The sequence below is a fragment of the Leptinotarsa decemlineata genome, unplaced genomic scaffold, assembly GCF_025532065.1.
Source record: "Leptinotarsa decemlineata unplaced genomic scaffold, Ldec_3_MD MMD2_tig00002974_RagTag_RagTag, whole genome shotgun sequence".
NCBI lineage: Eukaryota > Metazoa > Arthropoda > Insecta > Coleoptera > Chrysomelidae > Leptinotarsa > Leptinotarsa decemlineata.
Genome location: NW_027412578.1, coordinates 9,980,991 through 9,997,536, shown reverse-complemented (window position 1 = coordinate 9,997,536; position 16,546 = coordinate 9,980,991). Strand labels below are relative to the sequence as shown.

Sequence of the window (16,546 nt, the reverse complement as noted above, 5' to 3'; positions counted from 1 at the left end):
TTGATTTCTCGACAACCTGATTACTTACTGAAGAAGCTCAAAACATTCTCTACGATTAACAGCTGTACTACAAGGAATAGTTCAGTTCTAGTCATCCCCAAACACAAATCTTCCATCTTCACCCGCTGCTTCTCGTATAATGCACTCAAATATTATAATCAACTACCCTGCGAATTTCGATCATACACCATCGTAAAGTTTAAAAAAAAGACTGAAGACTTATTTATCTCATTAGCCTCTTGTCCGTTCCCGACCTTCTAAAGTAATAACTAAAATTTTTTGATATTGTTAACTCGACTTGTGTTCATATTATTTATTTATAGTTTCTCCCAGGTTGAGTTGAAAAACAGCCTTGGCTGATACTCCGCCTATTCACCATATACTGGAAGTTTTTTTCTTTGTTTTTGTTATTGTTCTTGTATACTGTTTTATTTTATTTTTGTCTATTCCATTTGTATTTTTATAGTGTATAAAGACGTATTATTATTATTATCATTATTTAAATATCTATCGCCTTACGAGATCACTTCGCGTACCGCACTGTAACGTCCACTTGACTGTCCCGATATCCTCGTGGCTAGCCTTTAAATATCGTAATCGAATGTTGTCGAAATTTTTCCGAAGTTCTGTCGAAGTCGGTAACATTGTTCTCGCTGTTTCTCGATTGGTGGGGAATCGTCGATGCAACCGCGCGCTCTTAACCACGTCACGCCTGTTTTATGGCTACCAGCAGCGGCCGGCGTTATTTTCTTTCGGGCATGATTTAGAATGATAGAAATTGAAGAATACACAAATATTTTGTGAGAAAAGTGAAAATTCGCCTTACTTTTTGAACAGAGATCGTATTTGCAGTTTCCACAATTTCGTTGTCTGTTGGTGAAAACAAACACACTATGCAGGTAAGCATAGCAATATGGTCGTGAAACTTTGGAAGTTCAGTAATTTTACTAGCATAGTTAATACCCAAATCACTGAAAAATATATTGAATTCATCAGTCATATTTTTTTATCTGACACACATATATTTGTCTAGGGCGGTTTTTAAATCTTTGTTTCAGTTCTTTATTTGCCAGATATACTATTGATGCATGTTCATAATTTGTTTGAAGATCTTTCGTTGTATTGTAGAAGCAAATTGTAAGACTTTTTTTTATTTCAATTATGTAGAGTTCTCTCTTAAATCAAATGTTGGACATCAAAAACAATAGAAGTAAAAGAGGGACAAGGGATCTTTCAAATGATATACTCACCCTCCTGCTGATCGCAAGGGGGTGTTAATCTGATATATTGGTCATCTGCCCCTTTAACTTTTATATGAATGACGATTATATCACTTTATGAATTCTAATTATATAATATTTGTATGTAAAGTTACCATTGGATACATTTTCAATGGAAAAACCTCTAATAGGTGACTTCCTTCATTGTATTTTTCCAAACAGTTCAAGTGAAATATGAGACAAAGTATACCTGCATGTTGCTTCTTCTTCCTCTTTACTGCAGCACTGATCAAAGCTAACAAATCATCCTCAGAACAATTATTTCTTATAGCATCTCTCAAGGACACCTCTGTGTTTCCAAAAAGACACACTTTCAAGTTTCCATCAGCAGTTATTCTTAACCTATTACACGTTCCACAAAAGTGCTCGCTCATCGACGTTATGAACCCCACTTGCCCCTTATAATCAGGTACTTTCCATGCCTTTAAACAAGACGAGATTTATGAAACTACAAAAATGATTTATTAGAATAGTTCAATTTTTCGTAACCCAGCTAGTTGGACTCCTTCAGTCTTCAAATATTTATAAGGAATACGACTCCTCTGGATAATTTCTTTACCTTTGATGTGTCATTAGGGCCATTTTTGAGAGGAGTGAAATCATTCCATTTTTCTTTTATCTTGTTGACCATTTCTTTATAGGAAACCAGTTTATCTACCTCCCACTTATTACCTGTGAAGGGCATGTATTCAATGAATCTAATATCCACATTTCTGTCTTTTGTCAGCTCAACAAAATCCAATATTTCATCATCATTGAAACCTGAAGTAAAACTTGCTGAGGAACTTTGTAATTCTGATATTAAGTTACCAACCCTTCATAACAACACAGTTAACTTTTACGGGTTTATACCCCAATTGTAATGCTAAATCAATACCCATCATAACTCTATTCCAACCCTTTCTTCTTGATATGAATTCATAACGATCAGCCTTCAAGGTATCCAGACTTATATTCAGTATATCTAGACCAGCCTTCTGCAACGCTATTAATTGCTTGGTCAGAACTAGACCATTTGTAGTCATAGCTACGACTTCTAAGCCTTTTAGTTTCTTTAAGTTATCTGAAACCGTAACGATGGTTAACGTCCAGTGATATGATTTTTATGTTAGCTATAAGGTTGGTTGAGTTTACCAGGGTAATTGTTCCACTCATCCAAATAAAGAAGAATAATTTTCCCAACGATTGTTGTTTCAATTTTTGAAATTAAAAAATACATAATAACACATGTACCTCCGCAAAATTACTTGGCAATACACAAAAATATGCCCTTTTCAGTTTGAGGGTACTTTACTCTTGAATTTTCAATTTTTGCCGTTTATATAATTTTGTATGTATTTTTTTGATTTGACAATCATATTTTTTTAGACATTTTCCATTGCCCTTGATTTCAGTTGAATAAGACCCTGATACTCCTCTTTTATCCATATTTAAACTATTCTGGATGAATAAAACTTACAAATTATATCTACCAGATCTTTCCTCACAGTTGGTTCGCCTCCAGTGAGTCTTATTTTGTTTACTCCTTCTTTGACAAAAAGCTCGGCTATTTTGACTACTTCGTCTGCAGTTAACAACTTTGATTTTTCAGAGAGTTGAACACCCTCAGCTGGCATGCAATACTGACCTGAAATATTACCTTTAGAGTTTCTACTCAACCAATTAATAAGCTTGTCTTACATCTAAGGTTACATTTTTCTGTTAAGGATATCCTTAGGTATTTGTGATGTCTTCCAAAAAGATCTGTTAGTGGGCTCTCAATTTTTGGGTTTGCCTAGAAAGCAACATTATAATTAAACGATCAATGCTATCTATTACCAACTACTTTTGCAATCTGTGCAGCTTCCAAGGAGAACTGTCGTTTTCCTATCGCATAAAAAACATGATAGACTGATCTGTACATTGTTTCAACAAAAAATTATGAGTTCGGTCTTTGGTCCTAGTCTACAAAAAACCGGAAAAAACTTTTTAAATGGAAAATTGAAGAGTGTACGCAAATTAAAACATATCAACCTATTGTGTAATATCTTGTTACATTCTTTGGTAAATTTTCGTTATCTGGACACCCGGCGATTTTGAAAAAATTTTTGACTGTACTTACGTATTTTGATGCGTAGATTACGAATCCGAAAGAAAAAAGCGGCGCTCTCCCTTATTTAAAAAGTTATGGCCCTTCAAAGTTCAGAAAAGGGCAACTTTTCAGCCTTCTTTTTCACTAAATAAACTATTTAAAAACACAAGCATTTATTCACTAGGTCACCTTTACACCTTATTCCTCCTTCTTTAACACTTTTCACTTCAATAATCAACATTTTTCTTATAAAAATATTAAAAAATGTACGGAGCTGCTTTTTGGTTACATATCACTGTATTTTACGTTTTTAAGGTTAATGATATGGTTGGTACGACTGATGCAGTCCATATTCCTGAAGTAAAGTTTTTCATAAGAAAAATGTTGATTATTGAAGTGAAAAGTGTTAAAGAAGGAGGAATAAGGTGTAAAGGTGACTTAGTGAATAAATGCTTGTGTTTTCAAATAGTTTTTTTTAGTGAAAAAGAAGGCTGAAAAGTTGCCCTTTTCTGAACTTTGAAGGGCCGTAACTTTTTAAATAAGGGAGAGCGCCGCTTTTTTCTTTCGGATTCGTAATCTACGCATCAAAATACGTAAGTACAGTCAAAAATTTTTTCAAAATCGCCGGGTGTCCACATAACGAAAATTTACCCATTCTTTACTATCTAGACATGCTTGCTTACACTTTACAGCTTATTAAGAATCACGCAGATCACAGAATAAACTGAGTGTATTTACCAACTCTTCGTAAAATTAAAAAAAATGGATGAGACTGTCGACAAATTACGCTGTGACTATACTCTCGGTCTCACGGTTCCGTTAGAGTTATCTGTCAAATACCACTAATAATTAGTGATTTATTGTGCTTTATTTACTTCTCTATAGTTATTGTGCAATCTTGTTGATATGAATATGATAAATCATTTGATATCGAAAATGATTCCATTCACCAGTACCTATATTTTAGAAGATAATTGGTGCATTCTCCAAGGAAGACAAAGGTTTGTCAAAAGTGATCTTTTATCTATTTTTTTTCGAAAAATTTAATTTGTAAAACAACAAAAAGTTTCTCAAAATTCCAGTAGCGAATGTGATATTTGGAGATTGGCCTACAAAGTTCAATGATCAAATTCACTCCTGACGAAGTGAAACGATTTTGGTGTCTCCAGCGAATCAAGTGGGAGATATGTAATTTTGAAGCATGCCAGATTCATTTATACAATTCATCGTCATAAAGAACTTTTATTATTTAACTATTAGGAACTGCGAGTGAAAACTTTCTGGATTACATACATAAATTATAGACACAATATGGAGTGAAATTATCTATGCCGAAGTATAAACACAAATATTTTTGACTGATTTACCGATTCTAAGAAAAGTTTTTTACTTATTCGTTAGCTTTGGAAGTCAGATAAAGAATATCCATGTACATATTCTCTGATAACTTGATGATTATCACATTGGTTCATCAAACAATAACTTTTGGATTCACTAGAATCGTTATGAAGAATTGTCTTTCAAACGTCTATATTTGAATGTTTGTGACTAAGATTCCTCAAGTCAATAACAAATATTTTCCTTATGCCAGACATTCGAATCACGTTACTTAGATTTCGCCACTCTGTTGTCTTAAAAAAATACAGTGTCTTGAATTAACATTTTGTGAAGTTCCGTATACACCATGTATGCTTGGGTCAGTCTAGTACCCAAGCACCCAGCTAACGATACAAATACAGTACTTTTGAAACGCATTCATTTTTATGAAACGTTCACGACAGCTGGGATCCTAAGCACTTCAAAATAAACGTCAGATGAGTGATGGGTTTGATAGTTCAGGACTTATTGCGAGCCGTTTCAGTGGAAAATTGAACTAGACAGAATTTATTGTTTTTCTCTATGTTTATTTCAGGGAAAAACGAAGATAGTGAAAAACCTCATTTCTATAGGTAATATGAATCACAACTTGGACCACGCATGTGCGGCATGCTTTCAAGTCGTGCAAAAAATCAGAAAATACTCATACATTCATTCATTTTTATGTAATATTTTCAAATCTATTCAATCCAATCATACTACTTATTAGCTGCTCTACGGTTATAAAAGATGATATTCGAAGCTGAAGTTAGTACGAGAGCTGAAAGCGTCTCTGACGTTTGTAAACTCGCGAAAAATCATTGATTTCGTCCTCCTCTACTACCTCGAACCTATTTGAAGGTGCCCCTGGCCATAATGCAGTTCAAAAAAGTAACTCACGTTATATTCGATATGGATGGACTCTTGATTGGTGAGCAGTTTCCCAATTTGTTTGCAAATTTTGAAAATTTAAATAAATGTTCTGTACCTATATTATCAAAGAGATTGTGAGGTCAAAATATGTTTAATATTTGGCAAAATTTAATCTTTGTTGTTATAGGACAAATTTTTCTTTGATCAACCGGCACAAAAATAACCACAGTCATTGTCTGCAAAATAAAGTTCTCATTAATTGCTCCTTGCAAATATCGAATCTTTACCTACCTAGGTCTTTCAATTTCAAATATTGGTTTTCATCCTAGTCAGTGCTTCTTTGTGTTCTGCCATCAATTCAACAAAAATCAAAATATGTAATAAAATCTAGTATATGTGCACTCTAACATATGTATGCATATTTTAGAGAACGTGTGTTTTCTCTGTGCTGTCACAGGATTTTTGAAGGACTCTGATCGGATTAGAGTATTCTGACCTTGACCTTGATGCTTCCATTCGAGGAAATAACTCCTTACACATGGATTAAAGTCTTTTGTTTCAAATGAAATGTTTTCAGACTGAAAAGTCTTGAAAAAATTAGGTAATATTTTCAGTATTGGGCGAGTCATTGATATGATTAAAAAATACATTATCGATAAGAATATGTATGAGCTTGAGATGAAAACCAAATACAAAATGAATAACAAAAAAATATATGAAATACTTAAATGTTGTTAGAGTAATTGACTGTGGAATAAAAAATAGTATAAATTTGAAATTTTCTCTACTCCTTGTATTCAGTTATGGTCACAAGGTTATTCAAAATGAAAAAAATTAGAAAGGGAGACCCCTTTAAAACATACCACTTGATCAAATCATATCTCATAAAAGAAAAAGTGGCTAGACTTGTAACCCTTATGACCAACAATAACTTTTCAATTATTTTGAAATGATGTATAATTCGTGGAAAATGCAAAATAATTTTTTTTGGAATTCTTAAAATTATTTAAGTACCTAAACATTCGGTATTTTGAATGGTATGAAAAATATTTACAAGAATATTCACTGAAAACTGAAAAAAACCTGTGTTTTCTTTGATAACTACAAAAAATGTAAAATATTGGAAATTACCAAGTTAATAAACTTATCAAATGAAATTAATGAATATTTCTCTAGCATTTTTGATATCATGATTTTTATTTTCTCTGTATCTTCTATAACAAAATATCGGAATGTCAACTCATTGATTATCGCAACAATTTGAACAAAACGTTTGCCACAATTTAGGGAAAGACAATGAAAAATGAAAATATATTAAATTAATAAAATGAAACCAAAAATTTGAGAAAATAGGTACCTACTTTCGAAACTAGGTATCCCAAAGAATTCCAGAAAAACTTCCTCTTTTGTAGGTAGAGCGGAAATTTCAGGAAATATCAAAGAAAATTTTCAGAAAATTCTGAAATAAGTATAATTTTGTTAAACTAAATTATTTACAGCAAATAGTATAGCCGATTAAAATTTTGTTTTCTTGAATAATTTCTGAAAATACGGAAAAAAAGGTAACGAAATTTTCTGTTTTCCTTCTAAACAAAAACAAAAAAGTTTTTTATAGTTCCAGAGTCTTACAGTTGAGAAAAATTATTAAATTAAAAGGGTGAACTTTTTGGGAGGAATTAATTTTTGGGAAAGGTTTTGACTTTCTACTTCTGTTTAAAATCTGTTTTTCCGTTAACCAGCTGTCGCACCCCTACAAACGACAACCCTCAGAAGTCGAAACTTGTGCTAGCTAAGGATTAACGAGGTCCTACGTTTTAATGTGTGATTCTTAACATAAAATAAAAAATGTGGGAATTTTTCAGAGAAAGGAAAGGAGCAATCAATTTAAAAAAAGTTACTCTATACAAAGATTTGTAGGTCATGCAAAGAAGTCATTCACAGGATTGCTATACAATAACCAAAACAACGATAAGGATCAGATGGTTCCATGTAACAGTTGGCAAAAGTGAAGTTGAAAATGATGAAAAAGTTGATACGATCTAGAAATCTTTGTAAAGAGTTCATTGTGAACTTATTTTTTTCCTTCTTTTATAGACGGAGAAGTATACACTCAGAAATCCTTTTTCCAAAAAACTAAACTATTCTAAAATATGTTTCCTTTGCAATTTATGAAAAAGTGGATAAGTAAAATAACATATCTTCAAAAAAGAGTTTGTCTTTTCTCTAGAATTTGACGACCCAACCAAAATTGTTTGAAACACTGTTTTATGTTAAATATAGAATCATCCAATCAAATGGTACCAGTGTATTGAAAATATATCGATACCATAGCTCTGAAATTACAATACAAAACTTTCAAGTGTGAAAACTTCTCTCGGGGTAATACCACGCTGGATATTGAATTATATCCGATCTACATTTATGCAAGATACCCTAAAAAGATTAGTCTCGCAGATGTCTGTCGGATATAATTAAATATCTAGCATGGTATTAGCTCGGAAAATAGTTGTTTTCCTGCAGGATTGACCACAACCTACTGTGTTGGTAGTTGGGAAAGATGAATATTTCGGGATTTCATTTCGAAATATTCATCTTCTTATACGTATATACAGTGCATTTCTTTAATGTCCCCCCTCCTTTTATTTTATGAACGGGTCAACTCAAAAAATAGAAATTTGGGATAATGAAATTGATGCATGAATACTTCATTTTGAAGTGAAATTGACAGATGAAACTTTCAAGATGGCGACTGGACGCCATCTGAGAAAAAAAAAATAAATGGAAAGGGGGTTTTGTGACACATCTTTTTGAGACTCTTGACAAATGCTTCACAACCCTAGACTATAATGTCAATATACTACAAAATGGCGGAACTTTTAATAATTGCCTGAATACATTGGCATTTAACTACATAATATGAGGTAATAAGTTTGAGGTCAGTTCAGAAGATGCTCGAAATAGTTGCCTTGAACTTCTTAACATATGAACGCCTATCCGATATTTCACGTCGGACATTTTTGAACACAGTAACGTCAGTTACTTTACAAATATTTATTATTCTCTGCCGTATATCCAATATTGAAGCAGGTTCCGTTTAGTACACCTTCTGCTTCAAATAGCCCCATAAAAAAACTCCAGAGGTGTCAAAACTGGCGAGCGGGCTGGCCATTCTGTAGGACTTCGACGGCCAATCCAACGGCCTGGAAAAGTAGTATTCAATATGTTGGAATACAACATCCATATCGAATTCATTAGGATTCGCTTCGACGATTTCAGTGATGAGAGGGTCAACAGTAGTCTCTAGCATATTAAAATACAGTTCTTCTATTAAATTTTTATCAATAAATAGAGGTCCCACAAAATGGTTTCCCAATATTCCTGCCCAGAGGTTAATTTTTCTGGATATTGGGTATGTGTTTCCCGGAAAACGTGAGGATTGGTGTCACTCCAATAACGGTAATTTTGTCTGTGAACATTGCCGTTTGAAAAAAATGTACATTCGTCACTAAAACAAATATTGTGGAGATAGGTAGGATGCCTTGCAATGGTTTCCGTCATGATTTCGCAGAATTCTGTTTTTCAATCAGTTAATTGGTGAACCATTTTAATTTTGTAAGGATGATACCTATTTCTCTTCAAAAGTCTCCACACAGTAGAAGGAGACACCTCACAAATATTCGTGACGGAATAAGTAGATTGTTCAGAATTCACTACCATCTCACCAATTATTTGCACTTGCTGTTCTTCCGGAATGGACGAATGATCTGAGGGCTTTTTGTTATGTACACTACCGGTAGTTGTGAATTTGGATACAAGTTCCCTCAAATATTTTCCACAGATAGGACGATTCGGAAAACGTTCATCGAAAATCTTTTCGGTCTCGTGAAAATTACGCGTCGCACCGTAAATAAAAATTGCTTCAATTCTTTCTTCCAATGGACGAGAATTGCCATTTTAGAGATTGTTGACGTGGTACCTTTCTACTATATTTCAATTTTTTGAGTTGACATGTTCAAAAAATGAAAGGAAGGGAGGACATTAAAGAAAAGCACTGTATCTCTCCTCGATAGTCTTCACACACGATTTGATCTAGTGAAGCATGTTCAAGCAAATAGCGAACATGGACCATTTCCAAGACTTTTGAGCTTCCAAGTCTGATAGCCTTATAATGAAACATAACCGTCTAATCTGGTGCTCCAGAGCTACATCAGATTATTTCCCATAGTAACATATGAATTGGTGATCGCAATAATCAGTGTTTATATTGTTTAAAGTACCAATTGTTACCTTCAATAAAATCCCCTTGGAACGTGACTAACAAGTGAAATAACGGAATCAACCGATAACCAAAACATCGATAAGATGTTTATTCTCGTCTGATTAGAATCAGATAGCTTCATGGAACAGTTCCAAAAATTGAAGAAGAAAATGAAAACAAAATTGGTACAAAAACATTGTTAATGAAATGAGAAGTCTGGTTTCGAAAAGAAGATATGACGCATTCATCAAATTATTCAGTTAAAAGTTGAAAAAGACTAATGATAGGCGTTTTTCAATGAAAAAATTGGTTTGAAAGGTAAACTATATCCCAATTACAGGTTCAATAAATGTACAAGAAAGCAAGCGAATGTATTTTTTACCAGGGCCGTACTGAGGACAAGATATTATTGCATGGCAATTTCAATATATTTGAATTAGGAATTTCTGAAATATAAATTTGCAATAACTCAATACTAACGGATATTGGAATAAAATATATTAAAAATATTATCAAGGTGACACAATATACTATACCTACTTCAAGTGTGACCTTGGTTACATCTAGCTAGATAAAGGTTACATAAAGAGCCGTAACAATACCAAGATCGTAGGGGTGTTCATTGATAATAATTTGAAATTTGAAGAACATGCAATGAACTTAAATTAAAAACTGGCCTGAATATCAAAGCCTGAATATCAACTGTTTTAGATGTCCCCATACAATATACTTAAATTTATTTTCAGAGTATTATTTTATAAGACGAATAGTAAAATATACATAGAAACAGAAATAGTTTCATTCATCACTAAAATATTCACAAATACACAATTACAACATGAAATACATGAGAAAACTTATTGGACTAGTCAAAAATGTAGAACGTTAAAAGCTAAATACAAATGTTTGATCTTGAATAAATTTAAAAAACAAGACTACATTTATAAAAGAAACTATATCATTTATCTAAGCACTGAAAGCAAGAAATTCATCCATACTGTAGAAGCAGTTATCCAACATGAAACCATATAGTTCATTCCTCATTGCAGTTCTCCTTTTTTTTCTGATTTGATTCGGCCGTTACTTGATGAAGATCCATAGTAATTGAAAAACTAAACAAAGTTTGTGGACATCAAATCGTGAGGTGTAGTTTTTGAAAAGTTCTACTACTTTTATTGATCCCTATAAAAGTTGCTATTTTATTGAAGCGTTCAATACCCAAGTATTTTGGGGAAATCTGACTTACACTCAAGCGAGAGTAGGGGTGTTATAAAGTATCTTTACCCTGAGTAGCGTAATTATGTATATCAGAGTTTTTTGTATATAGGTGTTTATTATCATAGATGAATAACAACTAGCTGTAAAATGTTACCCCAGAAGATCAGTCCATACTATAGCCTTGATTGTACCAGTCCATGATATATGAGTTTTATAACTTCTGTAGAGACAGTGTCTCGCAGATTCCGAATTGCGTAGTTTGCACTACCAACCTTTACACAAACTGTCGATATGTGCCTCCCATGTTAGTTTTTGATTCAGAAGTATAACGAAAGTAGATAAATGTAAAAAATATAATATGATTATAATTTACCTTTTTATCCCGTTGAAAAACCATCAAAAATGACCGTCTCAAAGAAGTGACAGAATTATCAACCTAAATTCTTGGTTTGGTATGTTTTATCAATACTCTCTTTTCCATTGAACTATTTCATTTCTTTCTAAAAGCAAGCTACTTCTTCCTCTTTCGATATTTATCATTTAATGTTTTCAATAATCTATGAGTACAATGGGGAATTTCCTTAATTTGGGTTATTACAGCAAATGCAAATTTGAACAAAATGAAGCTTCATGAGTTTTTCAAATTCACTTCGAAAAGTATTGAAATTGATGTTTCAAATGTTGGGTTTTAATTTCTAAAGGGATTTGTTTCTAATTCACATATTGGAAATAGCGCCTATACCAAGTTAAAATAATTTATACGTACCTAGACATTCTACTTCAAAAAAGAAAATTATCTTTATAAATCAACAATTAGGCCAAATATAAATTATAGTTCAATACCACCTCCAAAAGCCATATAAACAACAGTTGTTTTGTTATTTATTTATATAGAGGAGGATAGGTTAGGTGCACAAATCGTCAAATGTCTGGGAACTCGGAACATAAGTAAACAGGTAACACATTCATTGTCCTTTATTAGCTATAACCGATGTGGCCAAATGGTGAAATAGAAACGAATCCCCTTAAATGTTGAATGCATTATTTCCTTCCTCTATTTTAAGTATTTAAATAATTTTTAAAGAAAAAGGTTGAAATGATGAGTTTAAAATGCGTTGTTTTAGAGCTCTTTTATGAAAACTACTTGATTTTCGTCAGGAGAAACATTCCCCATTGTACAATGTAGTGCGTTTGAAACTTCCCTAATCCGGAACTTCATTTATGTCTTCAAGTACCTTGTTAAGAGTAGGACATTCGTTTCTGGAGAAATATTGATGCACTATTTTTCTGATTTCACTTCTATAGAAGTCATCCACCAAATCTACAATTATTTTACGATTTTGGTTGTTTTTTGGCGCTGAAGATGTATGGTCAGTGGTATAATCTCTGATAATTTTGTAGGTGCTCACCTATAAATTATATAAATAACAGTGGCCTTGGTTTGAGTTTCGTAAATCATTTTCATCTCATCTATCAATAACAATTATCACATGATCTATGTGTAACATATCGATAAATATTTACAAAGGATCCTGAGAATATTGCGAATATCAGTGGATCCCCACAAATTTTAACATTTCACTTATGTATTTAACGGGTTTTCCAATTTCAGATTACTATTCTTATATAATCGATCAATATATGATGCTGCAAACATAAGGTAGTAGATGAATTCAAATGATAATACATTCTTTACCGCACATACATTATTTATCTGTGAGTATTCCCCAAATGAATATTCTGAATTTATGCTCAAAATGGTTAAATTTACAAGAAAATAATTAGATCTCTTTAAAAAACGTGTCTCGCGTAATATGTTATTTATTTTCAATAAAAAAATCGCTAATAAAAAATCCCGATTTTCGACTAAGAAAAAATATCGTAGTATGCCCTGGAACTTCAATAAACATTTCAAATTTTGTCCCAAGGTAGACCTTCTAGTACTTGATATAAAGAAAAATTATTAATATCGATTTACAACTCTTCAAATTTCAGGGGGGTGTTTCCATTAAAAATGGGTCACACTGTATATATATATATATATATATATATATATATATATATATATATATATATATATATATATATATATATATATATATATATATATATATCTTGAGGTTGCAGTCAAGGATGAAAACTCTTTGCTAGTTTGTCAAGCTTTCGGAAATATTTATTTCCTTCTTCAGGACAACTGAAATGATAATTGTAAAAATATATGTAAAAAACGTTACAGATATAACTTACTCAACATGAGATTAATATAAAAAATTTGCAGCAAATCGAACGAAAAATAATTTAAAAGTTAATTTTGACATGAATCAATTAATGACAGTTATTTGTTGATATCAAAAATAATAATTTGTTTTACATCAGTCAGTTACATATTGGATGAATCGGCATTACTATTTCTTCTTCGACTATCTGATGTAAAACAAATTATTATTTTTGTTATCAACAAATAACTGTCATTAATTGATTCATGTCAAAATTAACTTTTAAATTATTTTTCGTTCGATTTGCTGCTAATTTTTTATATTAATCTCATGTTGAGTAAGTTATATCAGTAACGTTTTATACATATATTTTTACAATTATCATTTCAGTTGTCCTGAAGAAGGAAATAAACATTTCCGACAGCTTGACAAACTAGCAAAGAGTTTTCATCCTTGACCCGGATATATATATATATATATATATATATATATATATATATATATATATATATATATATATATATATCCGGGTTGAACCGCGTCTGTAATTTTCATCGTTTCGACGTTTCGGCTCCTGCTTTGGAGCCATTTTCAAGAATCACCTATATTTGTACGTACATGACTCGAGGATGAGATCGTAATCTCCCTTGTCCCCAAGTCTCGTTACTAGTTATATGTTTGCTGTGTTCCACTGTAAGTTCAAGGCCCATATTTATGTTGTTGTAACAGGTATCCGGTTTGCCTGACCGGGTACCTGAGTTATTTCCAGGTATCTTGCGTGACAGCAATGTCCTCCATGTTTGTGGTAGTCTCAGCGAATCATCTCTGCTCTTGTTAAGCTTGTTAAGCTTAACAAGCTTAACAAGAATCAAAGTGTGAAGTATTAACACCCAGTGTGAAACATTTCACTTTAACCTACCGGTTCAAATTCACGAATAATGGAAAAGTTGCAAAACTCAGACATTCAACTTTTTTTTCAGATTCTGAATCGATCTATGACGAAATAATCAGCGAAATTTTAGCTCAATTCGGAAAAGAGTACACAGACGACTGCAAATTGAAAGTTCTTGGCACAACACAGATTGATACTGCAAAAATCGTATTAAAGGAATCGCAAATTCCTTTAACACTTGAGGAATTCCTGAAGCAGTTCAGAAAAGCAACCCAAATTGCCCTTCAGAACCCTGTGATGATGCCTGGAGCTCGTGAATTGGTCAAGCACCTTTACAAAAACGAAATTCCTATAGCAGTAGCTACTTCTTCCTCACAAGAGTTGATGGAACTAAAAACAAAACCACACCAGGATGTTTTTAAACTGTTCCATCATATAGTTTGTGGTAGTACGGACAAAGAGGTGAAGAATGGAAAGCCTGCTCCAGATATATTCCTAATTTGTGCCTCGAGATTTCCGGAAAATCCAGATCCAGCAAATGTGAGTATACATCTTGTGAAAGGGGAAGTTTTTAATGGAATTTTGTTTGATTTTTTTGTCGAAAATTCCATAGTTCAAAAGTCAATGCTATCTCTTTTTCTTATCGAGAGTGGTAGAGAATTTTCAACAGAATCGTGCTCCTATGACAAAAATAATTGAATAACCTCTACGATCACCAGATTTGAGGCTTTTTTTCCTTCGTTTTATTTCTCGATTATTTTCGATTCAACGAAAAACTTAATTTATCCAGCGAAGTGTTGATAATGGAAAAGCCATTGACATTAAGTAAATTCACCACGGAAAATCCAGATCCAGCAAATGTGAGTATACATCTTGTGAAAGGGGAAGTTTTTAATGTAATCTTGCTTGATTTTTTTGTCGAAACTTTCATAGTTCAAAACTCAATGCTATCTCTTTTTCCTATCTAGAGTGGTAGAAAATGTTCAACAGAATCGTGCTCCTATGACAAAAATAATTGAATGACCTCCACGATCACCAGATCTGATGCTTTTTTTTCTTTGTTTTATTTCTTGATTATTTTCGATTCAACAAAAAGTTTAAGTGTTGATAATGGAAAAGCCATTGACATTAAGTAAATTCACCACGAAAAATCCAGATCCAGCAAATGTGAGTAATACATCTTGTGGAAGGTGAAAGAGGGAGTTTTCAATGGTATTGCTTGATTTTTTTGCTGACACTTTCATAGTTTAAAAGTATATCCTTTCCTTATCATACACTTAATACAAAAATTCAAAGTAGAACTCATGTGAATGATATCTGATTCTTATTCCTCAACAAATGTTCGATATACAAACTGAATAGAGAAAAGTATCTTCTGTATAATTCAGTGTTCATATAGAAGTATTTGTTTCGAAAGAATTTTGTTTCTTTCGTGTAATTGAATGTTTATATGAAAGTAGCTGTTTCAGGAGGACTTTCTTTCAGTTTGTGTCTGAAAGTTACTTCTTTGCATGATCTACACATCCATGTATAGAGTTACTTATTTTCAAATTGATTACTTCCTTCCTTTCTTTGGAAGATTCTCTCATCCATTTTTTTGTATCAGATGGAGTAGTAGAAAGCCAAAAACTTTCTTTCCCAAAAAAAAAATAACAATTTTTGAATGCAATGGAATTATGTTGAGAAATTCAGACTATCGTGAGCCTTTCACGGAATTTTTCAAAAACGTTTAATTCTTTCATTTCAATTTTTCTGCTCTGCTGTCTTCATTATACAGAATGTGAAAAAAAGTATGATTTTTTTGACTGAACTTCATGAATACTACAATATGCACTCATTTGTTTTTCATTCGACGTTTCGTTTACTTAGGAACACCCTCGTCAATGTGTTTCCTGGATACGAAAAAATATTCTAAATTATCGAATAAACAGGGGGCATAATATTTTATCTTGTTTTTTTTCAGTGTTTGGTTTTTGAGGATGCTCCAAACGGAGTTAAAGGAGCTTCTAGAGCCGGTATGCAATCTGTGATGGTGCCTGCTCCCTATATACCCCAGGAACTGCGGAAAAACGCAACGGTAGTCCTTGATTCATTGAAAGAGTTCAAACCAGAACTGTTTGGTTTACCTGAAAGAGAATGAACTTTCTTTCATTAGTACAATTCATTTATTTTTGATAATATAGAACACTTTCTCTATTTTCAGCAGTATTAAGCTTCAAAGTATTAGCCTGGGTTGATTGTTTTACTTTAATATATATTTTTTTCATTATAAACAATTTCGAGGGTAAATCTGTATAATTTTCTGTAATTCTACATTCGAAGTTCACGCAATGGCACACATACGTATTCATGTAAAAATATTATTAAAATTTCAGTGAAGTA

The 16,546-nt window shown here is 32.4% G+C and overlaps 2 protein-coding genes and 1 long non-coding RNA gene across 14 annotated transcripts in view; 2 read left to right on the top strand and 1 right to left on the bottom strand.

Annotated features, from left to right (window-relative positions):
* The window catches only part of Mocs1 (Molybdenum cofactor synthesis 1), a 19,624-nt gene extending 13,606 nt beyond the window's left edge, over nt 1–6,018 (bottom strand). For 3 of the 12 annotated variants that reach the window (XM_074177431.1, XM_074177436.1, XM_074177440.1), the window contains exons 1-6: nt 3,106–3,321; nt 2,961–3,054; nt 2,740–2,907; nt 2,095–2,343; nt 1,840–2,042; nt 1,471–1,702 (exon numbers count right to left, since the gene is read on the bottom strand). In XM_074177431.1, the coding sequence (XP_074033532.1) occupies nt 1,471–1,702; nt 1,840–2,042; nt 2,095–2,343; nt 2,740–2,907; nt 2,961–3,054; nt 3,106–3,183 (1,024 nt within the window). In that variant the 5' untranslated portion in view covers nt 3,184–3,321. Of the gene's footprint in view, nt 1–1,470; nt 1,703–1,839; nt 2,043–2,094; nt 2,344–2,739; nt 2,908–2,960; nt 3,055–3,105; nt 3,323–4,004; nt 4,172–5,871 lie in introns of those variants that run through there. The other 9 variants (XM_074177434.1, XM_074177433.1, XM_074177432.1 and 6 more) reach the window with 9 other exon arrangements.
* On the top strand, nt 3,320–4,012 carry LOC141483112 (uncharacterized). Its single transcript, XR_012465914.1, has 2 exons — nt 3,320–3,776; nt 3,831–4,012. It is a non-coding gene; the product is annotated as an uncharacterized lncRNA (long non-coding RNA).
* Nucleotides 5,345–16,546, top strand: LOC111514134 (probable pseudouridine-5'-phosphatase). Its single transcript, XM_074177445.1, has 3 exons — nt 5,345–5,638; nt 14,253–14,704; nt 16,128–16,546. Exons 1-3 carry the CDS (start codon nt 5,584–5,586, stop codon nt 16,302–16,304), a joined length of 684 nt encoding a protein of 227 aa, XP_074033546.1. The 5' UTR covers nt 5,345–5,583; the 3' UTR covers nt 16,305–16,546.